The 20,934-nt window shown below is 44.4% G+C and overlaps 1 protein-coding gene across 1 annotated transcript in view; it reads left to right on the top strand.

Annotated features, from left to right (window-relative positions):
* SLC22A15 (solute carrier family 22 member 15) overlaps positions 1 to 20,934 on the top strand; it is a gene marked incomplete at its 5' end in the record, with an annotated part of 61,232 nt that overhangs the window by 3,764 nt on the left and 36,534 nt on the right. Inside the window, one exon of the mRNA XM_080916402.1 lies at positions 6,605 to 6,817. Coding sequence (XP_080772528.1) covers positions 6,605 to 6,817 — 213 coding nt within the window. The remainder of the gene's footprint in view (positions 1 to 6,604; positions 6,818 to 20,934) is intronic.

Below are 20,934 nucleotides of genomic sequence, written 5' to 3'. Positions count from 1 at the left end.
CCTTGACATATGACTATACCTTAGCTCGCTTATCAGTTCATGTTTTCAGTTCAGAACCACACACTGTGATGCTGGGCTCTTCTTTGTTCCGGACCCCACCTCTTGCCTGTTTGACCCTCCCCTTCTCAAGCACAGAGAGAAAACATGACCTAATGGTACTGCTTTATTTCACTGTATTTCTTTTTAATTCACTTTCTTTTAAAAATTGTTTGTGATTTTAAATTACTTCAAATAATGTAGAGAATATTTCACAAACACACATGTACTTACATTCAGGTTGAATGATACTAATACTTTTTCCATCTTTGCTTAAGATGCTGTTATAGTTTAGCTTGTAAGGCACGGCACATAACACCTAGGCTGGGAGATAGGTGTCTGTAACTAGTGAACATTGTGCTTTTAAGACCTGAACACACATTGATATAGGAACTGGTATGTAATCTTGAAGCTCAGACTAGGTAGGGCAGGCTGTTGGGAAGGGGGGATATGGTTGGAGGCTTATCAGAACTGACCAGAATCTATGCCATTCTCATTGCTTGCATCCTCAATGAAAAAGATGCCTCTGATCATAAACTTAAACACGGACAAGAAGTCAGAGCAGGTGAAGGCAGACCCAGATGGAGGAGCAGTTGCAGGCCCAGCTGCTGTACTGCTTGACCTGAGCAAGCCACTACTGACAGAGAATGTGGAACACAGAAGCACCCACCCCAACCTTCTGAGCACAAAACCAAAAATAGCTGCCCTTCACATCCACACCCCCTCCCTAGATCTTGCCTGCAATATTTTTTGGAGGTCATCTTAGACAAGAATATCCCAGGCAATACATGAGTTTGTGTGTACCTCTGCTGGTTCCATCTGCCAAATGATAGCTGTGTTGATAACACATTGTACTTTTATGTTGACTTACTTACAAAGATTTTAATTAAGGGTTGGTGAGCTAGTTTAGCCAGGTGTGGTGTCTGGTGCAAAGCCTGAAGACCTGAGTTCAATTCCCTGAACCCACATGGTAAAAGAAGGGAACCCGACTCCCCCACAGTTTGTCCTCTGATGTCCACACCCCACCCCTAGCAATAGATACAAATGTGACAAAATTTTAGAAATTGAATTGATTTAGAAGAAACCAGTGAATAAAAGTGTAAAGCAAATAGGCCCAAAGCACTTTTCGGGACATCCCATGGCAGAGTTTGGAAAGAAGCTGGGTTAGCTCTAGGGTAATTTCATGGGACCCTAAGAAGTGTGCTCTCTGCTCCCCCTCCTGAGCGGCTGTTGCTTTTGCCAGGAATCCCTTCTTCCCCTGAGCTTCAATTCCCCGTCAGCAGCCTCTCTGCACTTACACAAGTATGACATGCACGTTTTCCTGTGCATCCTCTCTGTGTTCTTATGAACTTCATGTGACTTGAAGGACAGAAATAAGTACTGATAAAAGAATTTTCCAGAATCTCAGTAGGATTAAAAACCGAGACACCAGAATCGTTTTCTTTGTTCGTTTCTGTGCTTATTTTTGAGACAAGGTCTCACTATGTAGCCCTGGTTGGCCTCAAACTCAGAGATCCTTCTGCCTCTGCTGCGTAAGTGTTGTGATTACAGACATGCACCACCATGCCTGGCCCAAAATTGCTGGGTTTGGTTAACTTTCTGCCATACCACTGTGGAAGGAATCAGTGTAAACATGCATATAATGTGCTACTTTCATAGTGGCACAAGAGGGTTTAGATAGTACATGAATGTGTCTTCACAGCTCTTTTGAAAGTTAGAGCTTACCTCCATACACATGGTTATGCAAATACCATTCCCCCAGTGATCAATGCACCCAGACAGTGCCTTGGAAACAAAGGATGGAGACTAGGGTTTGCTGCAGTCTTCAGAAAGCTGAGCAGCTGAACTTGAAGCTTAGGTTTGGAGAGAAACCTGGAGGTAATTTTAGATGGAAAAACACCATTGCAGAAGCAGAGAAAACCTCCTATCTCTGCTTCCATGTGTATTGGATGGGGTTGGAGAGATGGCTCAGGAGTTGTGGCTCTTCCAGGGAAAAGTTGTATATGTCATATTGGAGTAAGAAAAGAGAGGCTGCTGTGGGTGTGGTAAAGTTTGGGGAAAAGGAATTATTAACAAAAGCAATAGCCCAGTCAGGGGGGAGATCATGAAAATAGATCTCAGTTTCTTCCAGACACCATAGTGTGATATCCCTAAAGTGCTGAGCTGAGTCTGATTCCCAGTATTCTATCAGGCAGCATACAAGTACCTGTAGCCAGCTCCAGAGGATCCCATACTCTCTTCTGGTCTCCACTGACATGCACACACACACACACACACACACACACACACACACACACACACCATACACTACATTAAAACAAATGAGTGAACCCCTGCACCCCTAATCTAGGAATTGCCTATTAAAGTTTGGGAAGCCCTGGTGCACACTGTTCCCATAGCACTGTACAAACTTGCTGTTCAGTAGAGAAGTATTCCATTGGACCCTCTGGAGAGGCTTGTTAGACAGGAGTGCTTTGGACAGAGACATACGTTAGCATCCAGTTGCACTGCAAGAATGTGGTAGGCTTGGAGAGGTGTAGCTGAGCATGGGAAGTCACACGTGGGCAGTGAGTAGGGCACTGCAGAAAGCTTGAGTGTGGACTAGTGAGCAACTGGGTGATAGGAAAATAATCCTGCACCCATTAGTATGTTTGGACCAGAAGTTTGTTGAGGAGTTTCAGGACTGAGCTGGTGACAGTGTAGTCATGTGAGGTCCACATTTAAAACCCCTCGAATACATCCTTATCAGTAGGACAGTCACTAACAACTCAGAGTGCTCTCTGCTACAGACACCAGGCATATGGCCTTGCTTTCATGACTGGGGGCTTACTCACACAGTGTCTCTGGCTGACCATTCAAACAGCCAAGTCCCAAGTGCATGAGGACTAATAGTAATGTCAGCAGTGAAATCAGCTTTGACTTATACTCTTTCCATTCCCCTGAAAACCATCTGTCCAGGAGGTAGGTGACCCGACTCTCGTCTTGGTTTTGCTGTTATAGGAAACCTTGAATGGTTTTTAATCGCTCTGTATCTTGTTCCAACTCACAAAGTAAACATCAGGCATTACCGTGACTTCACAGTGCAGGGCTGTGTGATGGTTTCCCCAGACACATTGTGAAAGCCCATAATGGTGTTACTACAAAATTACTTCAGAAACCTTCACTTTCAGAACAAATTTTCAATACCCTCGAGTCATTTTTGTAATTTTAATTACACAGGGGCGGGTGGGGATGGGGTGGGGGAGGGGAATCCAGCCATCTGGGGCACTTGTTCCTCTCCGGAGCTAGAGCCAGGGGAGATAATGATTTGTCTGAGATGTTATTCCCGCACATAGATGGTGGTTTTTCACTGTGGCTTTGAAGCCCGTCTGCTAATAGGTGTGATTTCATTAGACAAAAATGTGGGTGAGTTCATACATGGCAGAGTGGTGGTAAAGAATGAGAGGCCACTTTGATTCTTTGGGGGACAGAGGAGGATGTGAACTGTGTCACAGTCAAAACTGGTGAACCAAGGAAAAGCCCCCACATGTTCTCTGTGTGGTACCTCCCATGGTTGTGGCATCTTTGACTTCATATGACCATGTAACTGCAGGATGTGACTCTGGGGTGGAAGACCGACATTTCCTGGGCTTTGAACCTCACGTCTGACCTCATCTCATGGTGCCCTGTGTAACGTTTATTACACAGCACGGTGCTACCTGCCTACTATGTCTCCCTGATGAGTCACAAAGCCAAGCATGACCATGGGCTGGCACTGCATAGAAGAACTCTATATGTCAGCCTTTCTGTTAACATAAAATGATGAACACATGTATTAAGGACTTCAAATGTGTGTGTATATCACATCATGCATACTCACACTTGTCCATAAAGGGGCCAAGGATACGCTGTGAGAGATGGAGAAGGGCAGAGAGGATGAAGAGTGTGCGCTACTCTTACAAACAACTAGTGATGATGTGAGCTCACACTTCGCAGTGCTGGTTAACTAGATTCCACCACTCATTCATCTTGAACTGCTTCCCCCAAACTGTAGAATATACCAAGAACGGTGTGACCGTCATAATGAGACACAACTCAAAGGAGAGGACCCCTTAGAGAATTTCTTCTCTATCTGAAATATTGCTTGTCCTAAAACAATCCAGATAAAACCATTATGTGCTAACACATTTTCATAGAAACCTAGACTAGGAATGGCACATAGCCAACATAAAAACATGTGCTATTATCACTGGTATCCTTCTTGGCCATTTACTCAGACCCTTGTTGAGTGTGGGGACCCTGGGATATCTACTTTGGAAGCCCAAAGATGAATCAGACATAACAAATACGCATGAGCAGAACTGGGCCATTGGAGAGGAGGCGGAGTTGGGAAGGGAGCAGGTAAATGAAGCGGACTTTCAGAGAATTCAAGGGAGCATCCTGCTGTTGCTGACAGGAGATGGTGCCTCCAGGGACAGGATACTAAATGCACAGAAGTGGAAGGGGGCACAGTCAGAGAGGGAACGTGGCGGTTTGTTTTACCTGATGAAAGGCTGTGCTTTGAGTCATCTCCTACATTCCCTCGGCCCGTGTTTTTCATTTTTTTTATACCCATCAATTAAATTTCAGCAGATTGTAATCAGAGGGGCAGTTACTAAGTGGACGAAAGTGGCTTCGTAATTATAGCTACTGCTAGATGTGTAATCTATTTGTTCTTGTGGTTATTAAGGTTTTTATTTTTATAAGCTGATTGCCTCCTCTTCTAAATGTCCTTAATAGCATGCAAATAAGCTCCAGGAAGTATGCAAGCCTAGAAACAGATTTTCCCTTGCATCTCATAAGCAATCTTGCAGCATACGGACCCATGGTACCTTTGCACTTCTCCCAGAAGTCCACAGTCTATAGACTTAAAATAGATTGGGAATGCCTTGTCTCCCTTCAGCCTTACCAAGAGGGAAGAAATCACAACCCAAGTTTTACATTGGTTTCTGATACAGTGCGCAACATATCCTGACTTCTTTCTCTGTCCATAACTAATTCCATCATCTGCCTCAGATAAATGGCAGCGCTGTTGGCGCCTGTATTTACCTGCTTAGCTGAACACTCCCCCTACAGAATGGTGTGGAAAGAGCCCAGTCTAGAGTTCTTGGTAGACAGAAGAGGAATCTTCTGACAGACTCCCTGTCTTCAAGTGCTGAGTCATCCCTTATAGCATGTGGACTCATGGCCACACAGTGATAGAATTCACATGCTTTGTATCTTTTAGATACACAGTCTGTTTATTTTAAGACCAAGTTCAAAGTTAACAGGGATCTTATTTCTTTGAAATACGTTCTTCTCAACTTGTAGACAAATTACGTATTTTCTTAATGAATTTTAAATCTGAAATAATCATCCAGTAATGAGAGCTAACACAAACAGATGTCCGTATCAGTAAAGTCTGATAGGGCTCAACACCCCATAAACCCAATTGAAGAAGCCACAAGATCTAGATCAGCAGATGGCATATGAATTGGTGCTGCATTTTTTAGTGGACAGTTATGGTTAGAGTAAACAAAGATTAGACAGCTACAAGTTGCAATCTGAATATGCCTGAGATTGTGGACCTTTTTAAGTCTTATGAGTTGAATGCCACATGTTAAAACAATGTCTTTAGATCATGAATCCCAAGCCAAGAGCCTCGGGCTCCTGGTAACAGATTGTCTGAGCTGAAAACCCTGTGCTGTAAGGAAATAACTGGAACCTTGATCATTTAAAGCAGAGCCAGCGATGTGGGCCTTAAGCCAGCGTTGGACCATAGCACACAGGGCCTGCAGCATCAGACACATTGCAGATATGGGAGGAAAACGGTCTCAGGAAGCACAGCGTGCTCTGTGAGTGCACCGCTGATGACCCTCTCCTAACATGGGGTGCCTTTTCACCTTTCTTTCTTCCGGGCTTCGGATGTGGTTTACTTCTGTAGCCCAAACAAAACAAAACAAAACACAGAAGGAAGAACTAGCCACACACAACCTTCTTCTCTTCTCCCTCTCTCTCTCCCTCCTCTCTCCCTCCTCTTCCCCCTCTTCTTCTTTGATTGTTTATTTTTACTTTATGCATGTTCATGTCTTTGTCTGCATGTATATGTGTGTACTATCTGCATGCCTGGTGCCTGTAAGTATAGGATTCCCTGGAACTGGAGTTATGGATGGTTATGAGCTGCCACGTGGGTGCTAGGAATAAACTCTGGAAGAAGAGCCAGGGCTCTTGGCTGCTGAGCCATCTCTCCAGCCCTCTCCCCTTCTCTCTTCTTTGCCCTTTGCTTCTTTGTCTTCTTGAGTAAGTATGGCAGGTATTTCAAGCTTTCTTGAACTCAGCGTGTAACTGAGGATGACCTTGGACTTGGGACCCTTCTGCCTCCACTTGCTAAGTGCTGGGTACGCAGAAGTGAGATAGCATGCATGGTTTATGCAGTGCTGGGCCAGCACTCGACCAGCAGAGCTTCACTCCCTAGCCCAATCACTTTATCTTTCAAGGTTTGCGGGCTCCCCAGGTTTTCTGCTGTTCATGTCTGTGTGCGCAGCATTAATTCTTATGTGTTTACTTCCAGCTTTATGTGGCCACAGAAGCCATCCTCATTGCACTAATTGGAGCCACACCAGCATACCACTGGGACATGGCGGAACTCCTGCCCAACCAGAGCCACAGCAACCAGTCTGCGGGCAAAGGCCAGGCCTTTGGGGACTGGCTTCTGACCGCCAATGGCAGTGAGATTCATAAGCACGTGCATTTCAGCAACAGCTTCACCTCTATCGCCTCTGAGGTAAGTGGGCCACCAAACCAGCCAGGTGACAAAAGATATCCGTTCTGAAAGGGCCTATGTTGACTGTAGAGACCTTTACAAAGTGAATTAAAAGCCACATTAGCTGAGTAAGGCAAAAACCTGCAAGTGACCTGTAACCCGCTGAGTTTGTGCTTTAGCACCAGGCTGTATGGAGACACAGGACACCTTGGCTGCACGGGAGAAAGTACAGATGGTTTCCCCAGTGTAAGCAGGAAACCCTGCTCTGTGGGGCCGCTGCTGACCAAGAGACTCTGGTGCTGTAGAGCCAACCCGAGAGGAAGCAGCTGAGAACCATCTACTGAGGGCAGCGTTAAGAAATCACGCCTTGATCGTCTTTGTATGCCTGCGGCACAGCAACTTCGGTAACGGCCCACCGCTGGCCTGGTAATGAGACCAGTAGCAGCCGTGGCTGTTTGCCCGACATCAGACATTGTGATATTTTATAGGTTTGTCTTATTCACTCAGAGTGATTTTCTGGAGTGGGGACAGGTTGTTTTCTGGAGTGGGGACAGGCTGTTTTCTGGAGTGGAGGTTGGCTGTTTTCTTCATTTGACTGGTGGAGAAACTGAGACTCTGGGGTCAAGCTTAACCCGTAATGACAGTGTTGGCATTTGAACCTAGATCTGTCTTAACTTGGAACCCCATGCTCTTCATGCTGATTCCAAGAAAGAATATACCATCTGAATCCAGACTGGGGTGCACATATATGGGGTCCTTTTTGACTGGCAACAGTAGCCTAATATTTTCTGCCCTTCTTTGTGAATAATTTCCAACTGACAGAGCTGAGAATACAGCTCAAACGTAATATGCTTGCCTATCACATATGAGGCCCTAAGTTCTGTCTCTGTTGGGGGAGGGGAAGAGTGATGGAAACTAACTGATTTAAACAATGGCACTGTGTTGCAGTATATATTAAACTGGTTGCTCAACCTTTTATTGGGACCCCCAGTCTCACTCCGTGGACGCCGCTCTAGTTCGAAGCTGAGACACAGTTGGGTTCCCACACCACTTGGCACTCCAGGCCACCTCTGAGAACTCAGGCATGGTTCACTCCATGCCCCTGTTGTTTCTGTCCCAGGTGGATACGACCACCCCGGTATGTTCCTTTCCTCCACCGCCTGGCACAAACATGACTCCAAAGCCCGGTAACTTTTCATGTAGGTTTATATATTAAATTCTCAACCCACAAACCCTCTACACAATATGGTTCCAGCCAATGAATAAAGATACAAAAATGCCCTTCTATATGAGATAAAAAGACCTATAGAATCTCTTAAAATATTCATATCTACCTAATGCCAATTAAGTCCACCTGGATCTAGGTCTTCCTTCTCCATCTCCACCTTGATTTTTCTCCCCTACCCTCCTGCCTCTACTTCTGCTCCTCGACCTTTCTCTGCCTATCTCTCTCTATCCAATCATGGATAAGTGCCAGCCCTTACATCCTGTGGTTTCATCTGTTGCTTCTGCAGCACTGTAGCTCTCCGTGGTTTTCAGCCATTTTAAAGGTGCACACACCAATGTTTTCATACTACGTATTCCAGTGTTTCCTGAGAACAGTAACATTCTTTTACAAAGAGAATTAAGACTGTCAGTTTAAGAGGGAGGATTATCAACTTACACTTCAGTTACCAACTTAACAGATAGACAGACACCTAGCTAGAATTCGTGTTCTATCCATGTCCGGTTGTGTCACGTGATTAATACCTCCCACAACAGGATTCTTTTCTCTTCGAAATATGTCAAATCTAATCCAGGATCCTCTACTAGGATCAGTTGTCCTGAGCTGCTCAGGGTCTTGTGAGCTTTCACCTTTCTTGTCTTTGTGACTCTGTTTTCTTTTAAACAAACCACACTCTTCCTGTAGGCTTAGATTTTTCAAAACCTACTTTAGTTGAGGGATCTTAAATGCTTCAGCCTCCCTTATAGCCCACCAACCGGAGCTATGAGAGGAAGATGGCTAATAGATCGAGGTGGAAGTGGACTGTTCAGATGTAGTTCTTTGGGGCAATTCTTATCTTCACTGCCCACAGTCCAGCCCATTACCATGAATCTGCAGAGCCAGTCCAGCCCATGAGTCAGTAGCAGTGGCTCTATCCAGGAAAAACCTCGAGTCTCTACCGATTGACATAAGTCTGCAGAAGCCTCAAGAAGATGCCAGCATATCACCAGAAGTTCTTTGGTGCACACACAGCAAAGATCAGCAAAGAGAGCCACTGCCAGAGTGTCGTCCACTGCCTGTTGGGTTAAACTTACACTTTCCTAACATCAAGAGCTCCCTCAACTGTCTACTCCAACAAAACATCACAAGCCCTCTCACCAGACAGCTTCCAGAAAAACACCACATGTCTGTTCTCAGAAAAGCATCCTACCATAAGATGGTTTCCGGAAGAAAAAAAAAAAGTCACATGACACCACTGAATCTCCAATAAAACCGGAAATTCCCATTTCACCTCCCCTTTTAAAAACTGAAATATTGTTTGTATTGGGTTGGTGGGTTGTGTCTTGACTCAGGCCAGTTGCCTCTGCCTTAATGATCCTGATGTCTTCCCGGGAATCATCTGCGTTCCCCTACTCACTGAACAGTTACTGTTATTTGTTTTTTAAGAAATAAGAAGTCTACGGTGACTGACTTTCAGGTCACGGTCACTGTTGTTTATCAGACCTCCATGCACAGCTTAGCGGCCACCCATGATTCTTGTGGGATCCTGTATAGATGATGCTCATGGTCTGGAAGCTGGCATCTTTTTCTTTTCCCCATCTGTCTGTATATTAGATTTATATAGCTATCAAAAGTATGTCTGTGTAGATACATCTTTAGTGATTTATAGATTGATTGTTACAGCCCTTAATTATTTTACTACCTAAATTATCCCCCAGCTTACCAATGGAGCGTCCTTTTTATTTCTAATTTAAAATGTAATTGAAAATAACTGTGAGTTTACATGCAGTCACAGGAAATAACGCAGAAAAATTCCTTATTACTCTTTGCCCAGTCTCCCTATCAAACCATTTAATGATATCTCAGCCGACGACAGGTAACAGCTGACATTGCTGTGGCTTCTCTTGCTGGCCTTTAGAGCCACCCTGCCTCTCTCCATGGCTCACCCTTTCACAGTGCCTTCTGAGCACAGATACTTTCTCCTAAACCTCACTGCTTAGGAGATGTCACTTGAAGAACTGTATAAAGACCCAAATCTTATTGCTGGAGACTATTGTGGCCTGTTTTTTTCCACTCAGCATAAATCTCTGCTGATTGACTAGCCTAGGATTATGTTATTGTAGCTGCTAATAAGCTTGGGACAGATTGAGCTGGTTTTTCTTGCTTGTTCTCTGACAGATTGGACTGGTTCTTCTTGCTTGCTTGTTCTCCAAATTATTGCATTAATTCATTTCTCTTCCATTTGCACATATGTTTTACATAATAAAGTTGCACATAATAATTCTGTCTTTATAGATACTTTGGGGACTTTTTCCTGTTAGGAGTCACCTCTGGCATGTATATGAGTCTACAGGCATCTTTACTAGGCTCAGCTTTGTTGCAGTTTCTACTTTCACCCATCACAAGCCTGAGTGAGACCGGCTGAAGCTTAGGTAGGGTTCCCCAAGACTTGCATTGGAGGAAGCAAAGTCTCTCTAAGCAGCTGTGATTTTGATGCTCACAGCTTGAGCAAGGCCTCTTGAAGGGTCATAGCTTCAGCACTCATTGTGGTTGCAATTTCTTTCTACCTGGAATGTTCTAAGCAGTAGGGTTGCCAGGATGCTGGTCTGGTAGGGTGTCCAGAATTGACCGCTTCACTGGAAGTCTGGAGCTTGGGGGAAACTCTGACATCATCGCCCTAACAAGCTTAGTATATCTGGAAGAAAACTGAAGCACTACTGGGTACTTACAGGGACACTAACACTCTTAACAGTACTAGTTGCTGCTTACTGAGCACTCAACCAATACCTTTATGGAAGCTTGGGCCCTTCTGTCTGTCTCATTTTTGACATGCTGGTTTCTCCAACATCTAGTCTTGCATGTGAAGCTGGAGAAACTGGGGAGCACTCCACTGTGTCATTTCTTGAGATCTAGGGTCCCTAGATGGATTTTTTTTCTACTTTTCAGAGTCATCTTGTGTTTGTTTCATGTGTAATACTCAGCAGTGTTTGGGGGAGAATAGGAAAAGCATGTCAACCTTGTTCTTGCCTTGTGCCTCTGCCCTTAGAAAGTAGGCATCCTCCCAGGTCATTTTGATTTTTAAAAGTACTTGAGACACCTTTGTTAAGGGTTAGAGATGTGGCCCAATAGTAGAACTCTTAGCTAACATGCACAAGGGTCTGGGTTCAATCCCCCACACACATACACAAAAGTTGGAGAAAGGAAGAAAAGATGAGGGGGGTGGTGTCTGTCTGTCTGACTGTCTGTCTGGTACTAGTCATCTTTCTAGGAAAGCCTGGTTCCATTTAGTCTCCCCTAGGATTGTGAAGTGGATGAGAGCTGTAGATCTATTCTTTAACAAGTCCATTATCACACTACAATGCAAGTGAGTCTTAGATCAAAGTCTGCTACATGCAAACACCGCTCAACCAAATTATCACCAGCAGAGAAGCTCCCAGGCAACTTTCTTGCAGGCTTGAGAATCCTGACTCTTTCTTAGAGGTATCCTGAGCACTGTTTATCCTCTCCCCCCACTAGCATGAGACAAGACTGCTGAGTACAGATTGTAGGGAGCATTGGCAAAATATACTGAGCTAATGTGTGTATTCTGAAGCCCATGCAGTTCACCAGCAGCAGCTCTTTCCTGTTTAATTTTCTTGTGGTACTGGGGATTGAACCTAGAGCCTTGCATATGCTAAGCAAGTGTTCTACCATAGCTGTCTTCATATCTTTCTCTTTACGTTTTATTTTGAGACAGGATCTCAGCAGACTTCCCTGCCCATTCTTGAATTCACTCTCATCCAGGCTGACTACTACTTCAGCCTTCCAAGAAGTTGGGATTATAGGCCTGTGAAAACTAAGCCTCATTGATATTTGTGTGGACTATCCCACTGACCTCATTAAATACTTTTAATTTAGAAAAGAGCAACACTGTACTTCAGCACCTCAGGCATACAACCTATTGTAGCAGAACTGAGTGAAATTAATACTAACGAAATGAATAATTAGCCGCCCTTCTATTACTGGAAGGATACCTTTATTAACCAGTGTTTATTGAGCGACTACTGCTTGCCTTGTGACTGAAAGGACTACCTCTACAGAGAGCTATTAGACCCTGCACATCAGGGCAGCAGGACTAGGCCATCTGTCTCACCACATCCTGTGCTGGTCCTCTGCAGCCTCACAGCAAGCAGTGCTTCATGACTGACTGAGGCTAGACAGAAGTGGGAGTTCCCAAGTGGGAGCTCAGACAGCTCTCTCCACAGAGACAGAGGTGGTTGGTGAAGGAGAAATGGGATTAAGTGGCTTCTCCAGCAAGTACATCCCTGCCAGAAAATAAATAAAGGGCTCAGATGGGCCTTGTCTTCACACTATATGTATCTGTCCCACTAGAGCGTATCTGTACGTTACAGTCTCTCTCACCATCTGTCTGTCCGTCTGCATCTGTGTCGGCTCCTTCCTCCTCCCCTCCCCTGACTGCTTCTCCTCCTGTCTCTGTCATTCTGACTCCAGGTTTCTTCATCACTGCACTCTCTGAACTGAGCTCCCCATTTCTCTTCCATGTAAAGCTTTCATGTTGGAAGGTCTCTGACTTTCTGGGCATGATGGTGCATTCCGTTAATCCCAGTAGTGAGGAGGCAGAGGCAGGGGATAGCTACGAGTTCAAGATTAGCCTGGTCTACATAGTGAGTTCCATGCCAGCCAGAGTTACATACTGAGACCCTAATTTTCTGTCCTCTTTGGATGCTTCTTTCTTTCTGTGTCTCATCCTGTCTTCCTCTTGGTTTCTTTCTCTCTCTTCCTGTAGTCCTTGTCTGCCTCTCATTCTCACTAGTACTACTTAGATGCCCATATCTCAGTGTGTATGCTGTTCTTCATCTTGATTATAGGTTTGTAATTACTGTCTCTCTGGGGCATAAAGGCACATGCTATGTTCCTCTCCTACCTGAGCATCAATATTCTACCTTCAGAGAGCATTGCAGAGAGCAAATTACCCTGCATATAGTGAGCCTGCACCTCCAACATTTCTTTAGTGTAGATTGATGTGAAGAGATACATGATTGGACAGTGAAGAGGTAGGTGGAGAAAAGGTAGAAAAATAAAAAAGGGGGTAGGGAGAAAGGGCAAAAATCAAGATGGAGCTGGAGAAAAGTGATCTGGATCTAGGTGGACTTAAGTGGCATTACATAGATGTCTTAGGGTTTTATTGCTGTGAACAGACACCATGACCAAGGCAAGTCTTATAAATAGCAACATTTAATTGAGGCTTGCTTATAGGTTCAGAGGTTCAGTCCATTATCATCAAGACAAGAGGATGGCAGCATCCAGGCAGGCATTGTGCAGGAGAAGCTGAGAGTTCTACATCTTCATCCAAAGGAAGCCAGGAACAGACTAAGCATCCTCAGACAGCTAGGAGGAGTGTCTCCAAGCCCAGCCCCTGAGTGACACACTTCATCCAACAAGGCCATACCTTCTAATAGTGCCACTCCCTAGACCAAGCATATGCAAACCATCATAGTAGATATGAATATTTTAAGGGATTATATAGGTCTTTTTATCTCATATAGAAGGCAGTTGTATCTTTGTCCATTGGATGTGATCTTACTGTGTAGAGAGTTAGTGGATTGAGAAGTTAATATATAAACCTGCTTGAAAGGTTACTGGGCTTTAGAGTAGTGTTTGTGCTGGGTGTAGTGGAAAGAAACATACCAGGCAGTCATATCTATTTGGGACAGAAGCAGCAGGGCAGGCGGAGTGAACCATATGGGAAGGGAATCTTGTGGAAAGTGTGGCTTGTGGACTGAGTGACAAAGTCCATGTGCTCGGCTCCACACTAGAGTGGCGTCTGCAGAGTGAGACCGCTGTGGGGGGTGGGGTTAAAAGGTTAAGCCATTCTTTTTAAATATTTACAGCAACACTCTAGTGTGTATAGACCTGAGGTAGAGGAGGGCTACTCTGCTGAACAGTTAGGTAATGCAGATGTGTAGCGCCTCTACAGGATGTTTAGAGTCACGATTATCTGTGGAGCATCTCAACTCTTAACCAGTTGCCTCAGGTTTCCTAGGGGAGGGCGGCTGTCAAAGAAAAGATGGAGAGGTAGATAATGTGACTGCCTTTCAGAGCTCATGGGTCAGAGACTATACCATAGGCTTTTTATAGCCCAGTAACCCTACTGTATAAATCAACAATGGAATAAGAATGTCCCCCTTAGACATATATATCTAAATGCTTGGTCCCAGTTGATGGAACTGCTTTGGAAGGATTAGGAGGTGTGGCCTTATTGGAGAGGTATGTCACTATAGGATAGGCTTTAAAGCTTCAAAGGCTGGTGCTATTCTATGTTAGCTCTTTCTGCTTCCTACTTGGTGATCAAGGTGTGAGCTCTCAGCTACCAGCCCAATGCTATTCTGCTTGTCCCCCATGCTCCCCGTCATGGAGGTCATAAATGCAGCCTCTAAAACTGTAAGCCCTCAATACACATTTTCTTTTCTAAGCTACCTTGGTTGTGGTATCTTACCATAGCAGTAGAAAAAGTAACAAAGACAGATGTCAAGGGGTTTGCCCTAAACCATATCCAAGATAAGCTTCTCTCCTGGGATCTAGTATTTTATATTCTTTCCATTGCCTAGTGGCTTCCAAACACGTTTCCATATAAACCTTAGTTTTAAAGCATGTCCTAAATAGAGTGTCATATTTAAGATGCTTTCATAGTGTATGTGTGCATGAGTACAGAGGCCTGCAGAGGCCAGAAGCATTGAATCCCCTGGATTTGGAGTTATAAGCAGTTGTGAGCTGCCCAATATGTTTGGAATTCAATTCAGGTCTCCCCAAAAAGCAGTGTGTGCTTTTAACTGCTGAGGCTATTGAGCCAGCCCCATCACATCTAAGAGTAGGAACTCTGCCGTCCTTGAAGAGAGGTCTAAGCTGAGCTCTGCCTCCACTAGCTCTGGAAGCCCTTGTTTGGAAAGCATGACCAGTCACTCAGTCTCCTGAGCTGTGTATTAACTTCACTCAAGTGACAAGAAGTGCGGAGTGAAAATATGGCCGGCAGTTTGGTGATCGTGAACTCTAGCACGATGACTCTGAGGAGACCGTGTGGGGCACATATCAGACAGAAGACTGTGGTCTTCCCACTGCCACTCACCTGCTTGAGAGTGCCTCTTAGAAAAATAGAGAAACAAGGATAATGCATTTCTGAAGTGGCCAGGTGTCCTGCTAGTAAAGAGTGGAGCCGGTTCCCTGACTCCTGTGATCTACTGAAGCACAGAGCAGGCAGGCAAGGGAGCAACTGTCTATAAATGGTGTTCCACACTTGCCTTTTCCAAGGAGATATAACGTAGGGTTTACACCTGGGGAGCCTGGGTAACAACTGTCTCGCACACACAAGCCTGTACAGGACAGTGGGAGAGGCCAGGCTCTGTCCTGCTTTATTGTTAACCCACATGAAGGAACATGCTTTCCAATACTACAGAAAATACCACAGAGGCATTTAATGAAAAAAGCTGGGCATGGTGGAACATGCCTGTAACCCCAGAATTCAATGAGTAGAGAATTACGAGTTTAAAGCCATCCTGGTCTAAAGATGAGATGGTGGCTGAGAAAAAGTGTGCTTGCTGCTAAACCCAAGAATCTTAGCTTGATGCCTGCCCCACACAAGACTGAGAAAGCCAGCCACTTGTCCTCTGACCTTGACAAATGCCTGGGGGCACACATCTCCCAGACTATTAATATTAAATAAACCTAAATAAAATTAAATATGAAGTTCTCTTTACCTGTCTACAGAGATACCAAGATAGTGCTTACAGAACTCTACAGTCTAGGATATTGTGTTAAAATCCACAGTCTACAGCTTCTACCAACATCTTAATATATTCAATCTTCAAGACTGTTTTATGGACAGTTTGGGAAGGGTGAATAAAAGGTTGTGTGATTAACACGGTATTTAATTTTTTTTAAATCCTCTAATCTAGCAGTCTTGACTATTCTCAAATGAGCTAATAGCCATTGGGGTGAATTTATGTAGCAAATTGCTGTCTGCTGTATTCAAATTATTCCCTGAGCTCTGACTCCTACAGAAAATACCAAATATCATGGAGACACACAATTATCATGCTTAATTAATGTTTGCAACCAAAAAGCACAAGGTTGGAATCTTTAATATCATTGTGGATATTGAAGAGCTGAAGTTGACTGACTATTATCTTGAGATTAATATATTTTTCCCCAAGCCAGACCCTGGGGTCAAAAGGCAGAGTATTAAAACTATTTGAAAAATTCAATGCAATTAATTGCTGTAGGCACTAATTTTTTTTTTAATGCCTTGCTTCCTTACGCCTGTACTATGGATTGTTCTCGCCTGCACACTTCACCCATTAAGTGGTGATTCAGAGTGACAACTACATGGGAATGAAGCAAGTTAGTTAATCACCATGAAACTGCTCTGGAGATGCCCGGTCCAAGTACGCCCCACTCTCGGGAGCTCTCATTACCTGATCTGCTCCCGGAGTGAGGTTTGCCTGCACAAAGCCATTAGTAATTTTTATGGAGAAGACAAGGGCAAAGAGGTTGGTGATGATGTTTGTGTGGAATTGCTATCAGTAACTGCTCAAGGTCACGTAGGGCCCTCAAGGTCATTCCTTGGGATGTTAGGAAACTGCTTTCTGTTCCATCTCCTCAGTCTTGGAATATCCATGAGCCAGGTGTCTGGGCATGGAAGTAGTTGTTACAACTTGGTTTTCCCAAAGTGTCTCTTCAAGATTCAGGCCAGTGTTGTTCGCCTGTGTTTAGGTAGCCTGCCATAAAAACCAGGGAACTGCCATTGTCTTCCTTTGCATTTTGACCACTTGGACTAACCACCAGAGGTCTACCCCCAATTCTTGGAAAGCTGAGGTGGTACTTGTAAAATATACTGAGCCCCATTACAAGTCCACTTTTCAGAGGAGACTCAGAAGCAGGCAAGGGGTGCCATGACTCTCTGACCTGCCTCACAGTTTTATTGATCCACTGTGTGCCCACCCGTGACACTGATCTGTGTATGACGACGGGTACTGTTCTTAGTAGAAATACTTGTGCATTAATGGACATGAGACAAACTTAAAACAAAGTAGTCTAGGCGGCAGTTTGACTACAGAAAGAAGTCAGCCCCACAAACTCCAAGTGCCCCTCCGTGGCTCTGAAGGCAAGAAGGCCAGTTAGCCAGTTTCTGCATACTAGTAAACTCAAAATTGCAAGGCTGGAAGTCACGGTGCCAAGATGCACGGTAGTGCATGCTGGAATCCCAGCAGTCAGAGGGTGGAAGCAGGATGGAATCCCAGCAGTCAGAGGGTGGAAGCAGGAACACCTCTGGTTCAAGGTCAACCAGACCCAGAAACACAAGTCGTCTGTCTGTGAAGATAGCTGTAAGACCATCTTCTCTTACATACAGAATTCTGTGAGTGTTGGAGTAGTGTTGGCAGGCACTGTGAGATCAGCACGTGGGTTTCAAGTGTGCCCTCAGGACACTCAAGGCATCGATTGAGAGAGACAAGGAAGCACGTGGCTCACTCTGCATCATGCAGAAAATGTGGGAAGATATGGCAGGGGGGAAGAGAGGGCCAGTTCTGCTGAGAAGGGTCAGGCTGGGGTGTGGACATATGTTACAGAGGAAGAACAGGAGTTCAGTGATGGGGAGGCTCGGGATGGGGGGCAGGGGCCTAGCAATGTACAAAGAAATGCCAGTTTCCTACAGGAATAAGACTTCCTGGCACAAACCAAAATGTTTGCTTCCCTTTGGAAGCGATGTCATGCCCTCACTGGGGCTCCTGCAAGGCAGACTGTATGTCACATATCACTCTGGAGTGGGTGCTGCTGAGTCATCACCTGCCCTGGTCCAAAACAAGAACAAGAGAGGGCTGGGCCTTCCTGGAGGAGGGAAATGACCTGATGCTTATAAAAGCCTACTGTGCATAGCTCTTTGCTTACCACGTATAGCTAAGCTCCCTTTGCAAAGAGGAGCCTGTGTTTGAGACCACATCTCTCAACTACCGTTCCATAAAATGTCACCATAAACTAGGAGGATAAACAGACGTAGGAGAGAGTGGGTCATTTTGGCCACAAGGGGAACATGAAGTAGACAGGCCTGTGGCATTGCTGAGATGCTAAGAGTCAGGCTGCACACACTACAGTTCTCAATGCCAGCAGAGAGGTCCTTCCTGCCCCTCTACTGGTTCTGCTCACTTGAGGAGCATGCCCTGCAGTGTCTGTGGGCTGGGGCAGTCGTGGAGGATGAGGTAACCCTGCACTATGCAGCGTGGAAGGAAAATAATGACACCTGGTGTCATGTTGGGACCTGAGTATGATACTCAGACTGCAAGTCGGTGATACAAACCCAGGTTAAAATCAAAAACCTTACTGGGCATTTGTATTTAAGACACACGCACACCACAGAATAAGGCACACCCTGGGACATAAGGCAAGCCACAAATGAAAAATTACAATAAAAGCCACAGTAAAAGGTGGCTTTAAAACATTGTCTTCTCCCCCCACCCTGACAGCCTTTTGTTTCTAAGCACAGAGGCTACAGACCATTCACCCCTTCCTCGTTTCTTACCTTCCAGCAATACTTTAGTCTGTTTCTCTAAGTCAAGTCACCTAAGACCACCAGAAAGCACAGCTAGCATCAGAAAACACAGGTATACATTACAATTTAGAACAGTAGCAAAATTATAGTTATGAAATAGCAACAGAAGTGAATTTATGTTGGGGTCACTACAACAGGAGGAACTGTATGAAAGGGTCACAGCATTTAGGAAAGTTGGAAAAAAAATCACTGCTCTAAGTTACAAGATCTACTAATTCCTAATTTTCTTCTGATAGCTGATTCTCCAGCATGTTTCCTGAATAGAACACATGCTGAGGGCTAAAAATAGAAACTTTCCCGGTATGTTGTCATTTCTGTTGGAAAGGTGGCTGTGGGGACAGGAGGAGGAGAATGTGGAAGAGTCGGTTGGTTAATTATCTAGCTGTAAAGTGTGCAGCCCGCCCGTTTGACAGCTCTTTGATGTCTGTATTCTTTCTTTACTTGGCTGCTAACTTTGCTAAGAATTATGCCCGACCATGGAGTCCATTTTAGGGAAGCACATTGGCTCTCTTTTTCAGATGATAATATTTCTGCCATGTCAGAGAAATGATTGATTTGACCTGACATCTCCATCAAGCACGGGATTTGATGTATCCAAGACATGCTGAAGACACAATTTACGACTCCCTTTAAAACTCATCTGCAAGCTTTTCCCTGTGTTTGACTGGTATGGTCCATTCAGTAGTAATTCCTATTCCCAGACTCCGACTCTGTGAGCACCAGATCTCCCGGCCTAACTTGAATCTGTTATCTTCTAGAAGACCCTGTTTATCTTTCTTTCCTATTAATATGCATGCAGAGGGAGTGGGATTTTTACATCTTGGGCCTCAGTACAGTCAGCTTCGCACCTCTGTCCCAGAGAAGATTTGTACCCATACTTCAGTGCCTATGGGGGGCATCCCCTTTATCCTCAGCCTTTAGACAAGCAAGCTTGAAGACTGAACAAAACCTCCCAAACATGTCACTGATACCCAGCCAAGAGGAAGTCCACCTTCATTCTCATCACCCCTGCTCCTCTCCGGAGCTGGAAGGCTCTGCTGAGCACCTGGTGCGGGGTTCGCACCTGTGTTGGACATGTTTCTATTCCTTTCATCTTTTATGGTAGAGGCATCTGCTCCTGGTTGTGGCCCGAACTCTGCCTGATTTCCTCTCAGGCCTGTTTTCCGTAGCTGAGCAAAGTATGCTATCTGGTTTTGACACCGGACCCTTCCAGTTTGTTTTGAAATAAATACAATAAATACTCATGGCTTCTATTTAGTGATTAGAGAGAACACACGCACCAAAATGGATGTAGATTGTTTAGTCAGGTCAACATGAGGAGATAAAAAGTATGTCTTTATATGTCTTTCTTTCTATTAATATGGATTTGTAAGTGATTCCTCAATTTGAAATGAATTAGTGCAAAGAGAACATTCATTCTAATTGCTTTAGAATTTGGCCTGCCATTAACAAAAAATAAAGGACTAACTGCCTTAATAATCTCTGGCCAATAAGGACTTGAATAATTTATACATTTTGATTTTTAAAATCTAAAGATTCATTAAAATGTTGCTTGAGAATGTCAGAGTTGTCATATCTTTTGATTTTTTTTTTTTATCGTTTAATTCCCTGTGTCCTGGTTTGGATTTTATCTTGGCACTAAACATCAACCACGGGGTAAGAAAATGAGCCAGCAACTGATGTATCCATTCAGCCCACACCAGGTGGCTAAATATACATTGTCTTCAAAACCAGCAATCTTGTTTTACTTCATCTTAGTAGAGTTTGGACAAAGTAAAACCTTTTTGATTACATAGTATCTAATTAATACAAATTTAAATGATACTTTAGAAACATTGAAACAAACCATATAAAACAGACAGGGTCGTGGAGAGCTGTAAGGCCTGCCTCCAACTCTCTCGTTCATGGAACTCTGTGAGGGAGATACCTCATCTTCTAACTAGCCACTCTCTAGTTGGCACTGGAAAAATCTGCTTTTGGGTTTTTCTGGTCACTCATGGATGAATTTCAGGAGACATGGGAGTGTGCATTAGCCTAACCAACATTGATTTGAAGACAGATTAGTAGAAATGACTTGACACTTGGGACTGGCAGCCTGAGAATCAGGATTGGAATTTGCTGGCTAACTGTCCCTTGGGCCATTTCTTCCTAAAATCAGTGTTCGAGTTGGCAGCTGTTGAGTTGCTGAGAGATAGTACTGTAGCCTCTTTAGTGGGTGTGAGAAATGTGGTAAACACAGTCAGCAGAATAGTCAGTTCTTCTTCATTAACAGAGCGAGCTCAGTGTCTGCCTCAATGTCTTCACCATGTAGACAGATTGTCAATCCCTAAAGAACAG

This window comes from Micromys minutus (genome assembly GCF_963924665.1).
Source record: "Micromys minutus genome assembly, chromosome: 4".
Lineage (NCBI taxonomy): Eukaryota > Metazoa > Chordata > Mammalia > Rodentia > Muridae > Micromys > Micromys minutus.
The sequence above is the reverse complement of the archived record's forward strand: the minus strand, read 5'-3'. Positions and strand labels throughout refer to the sequence as shown.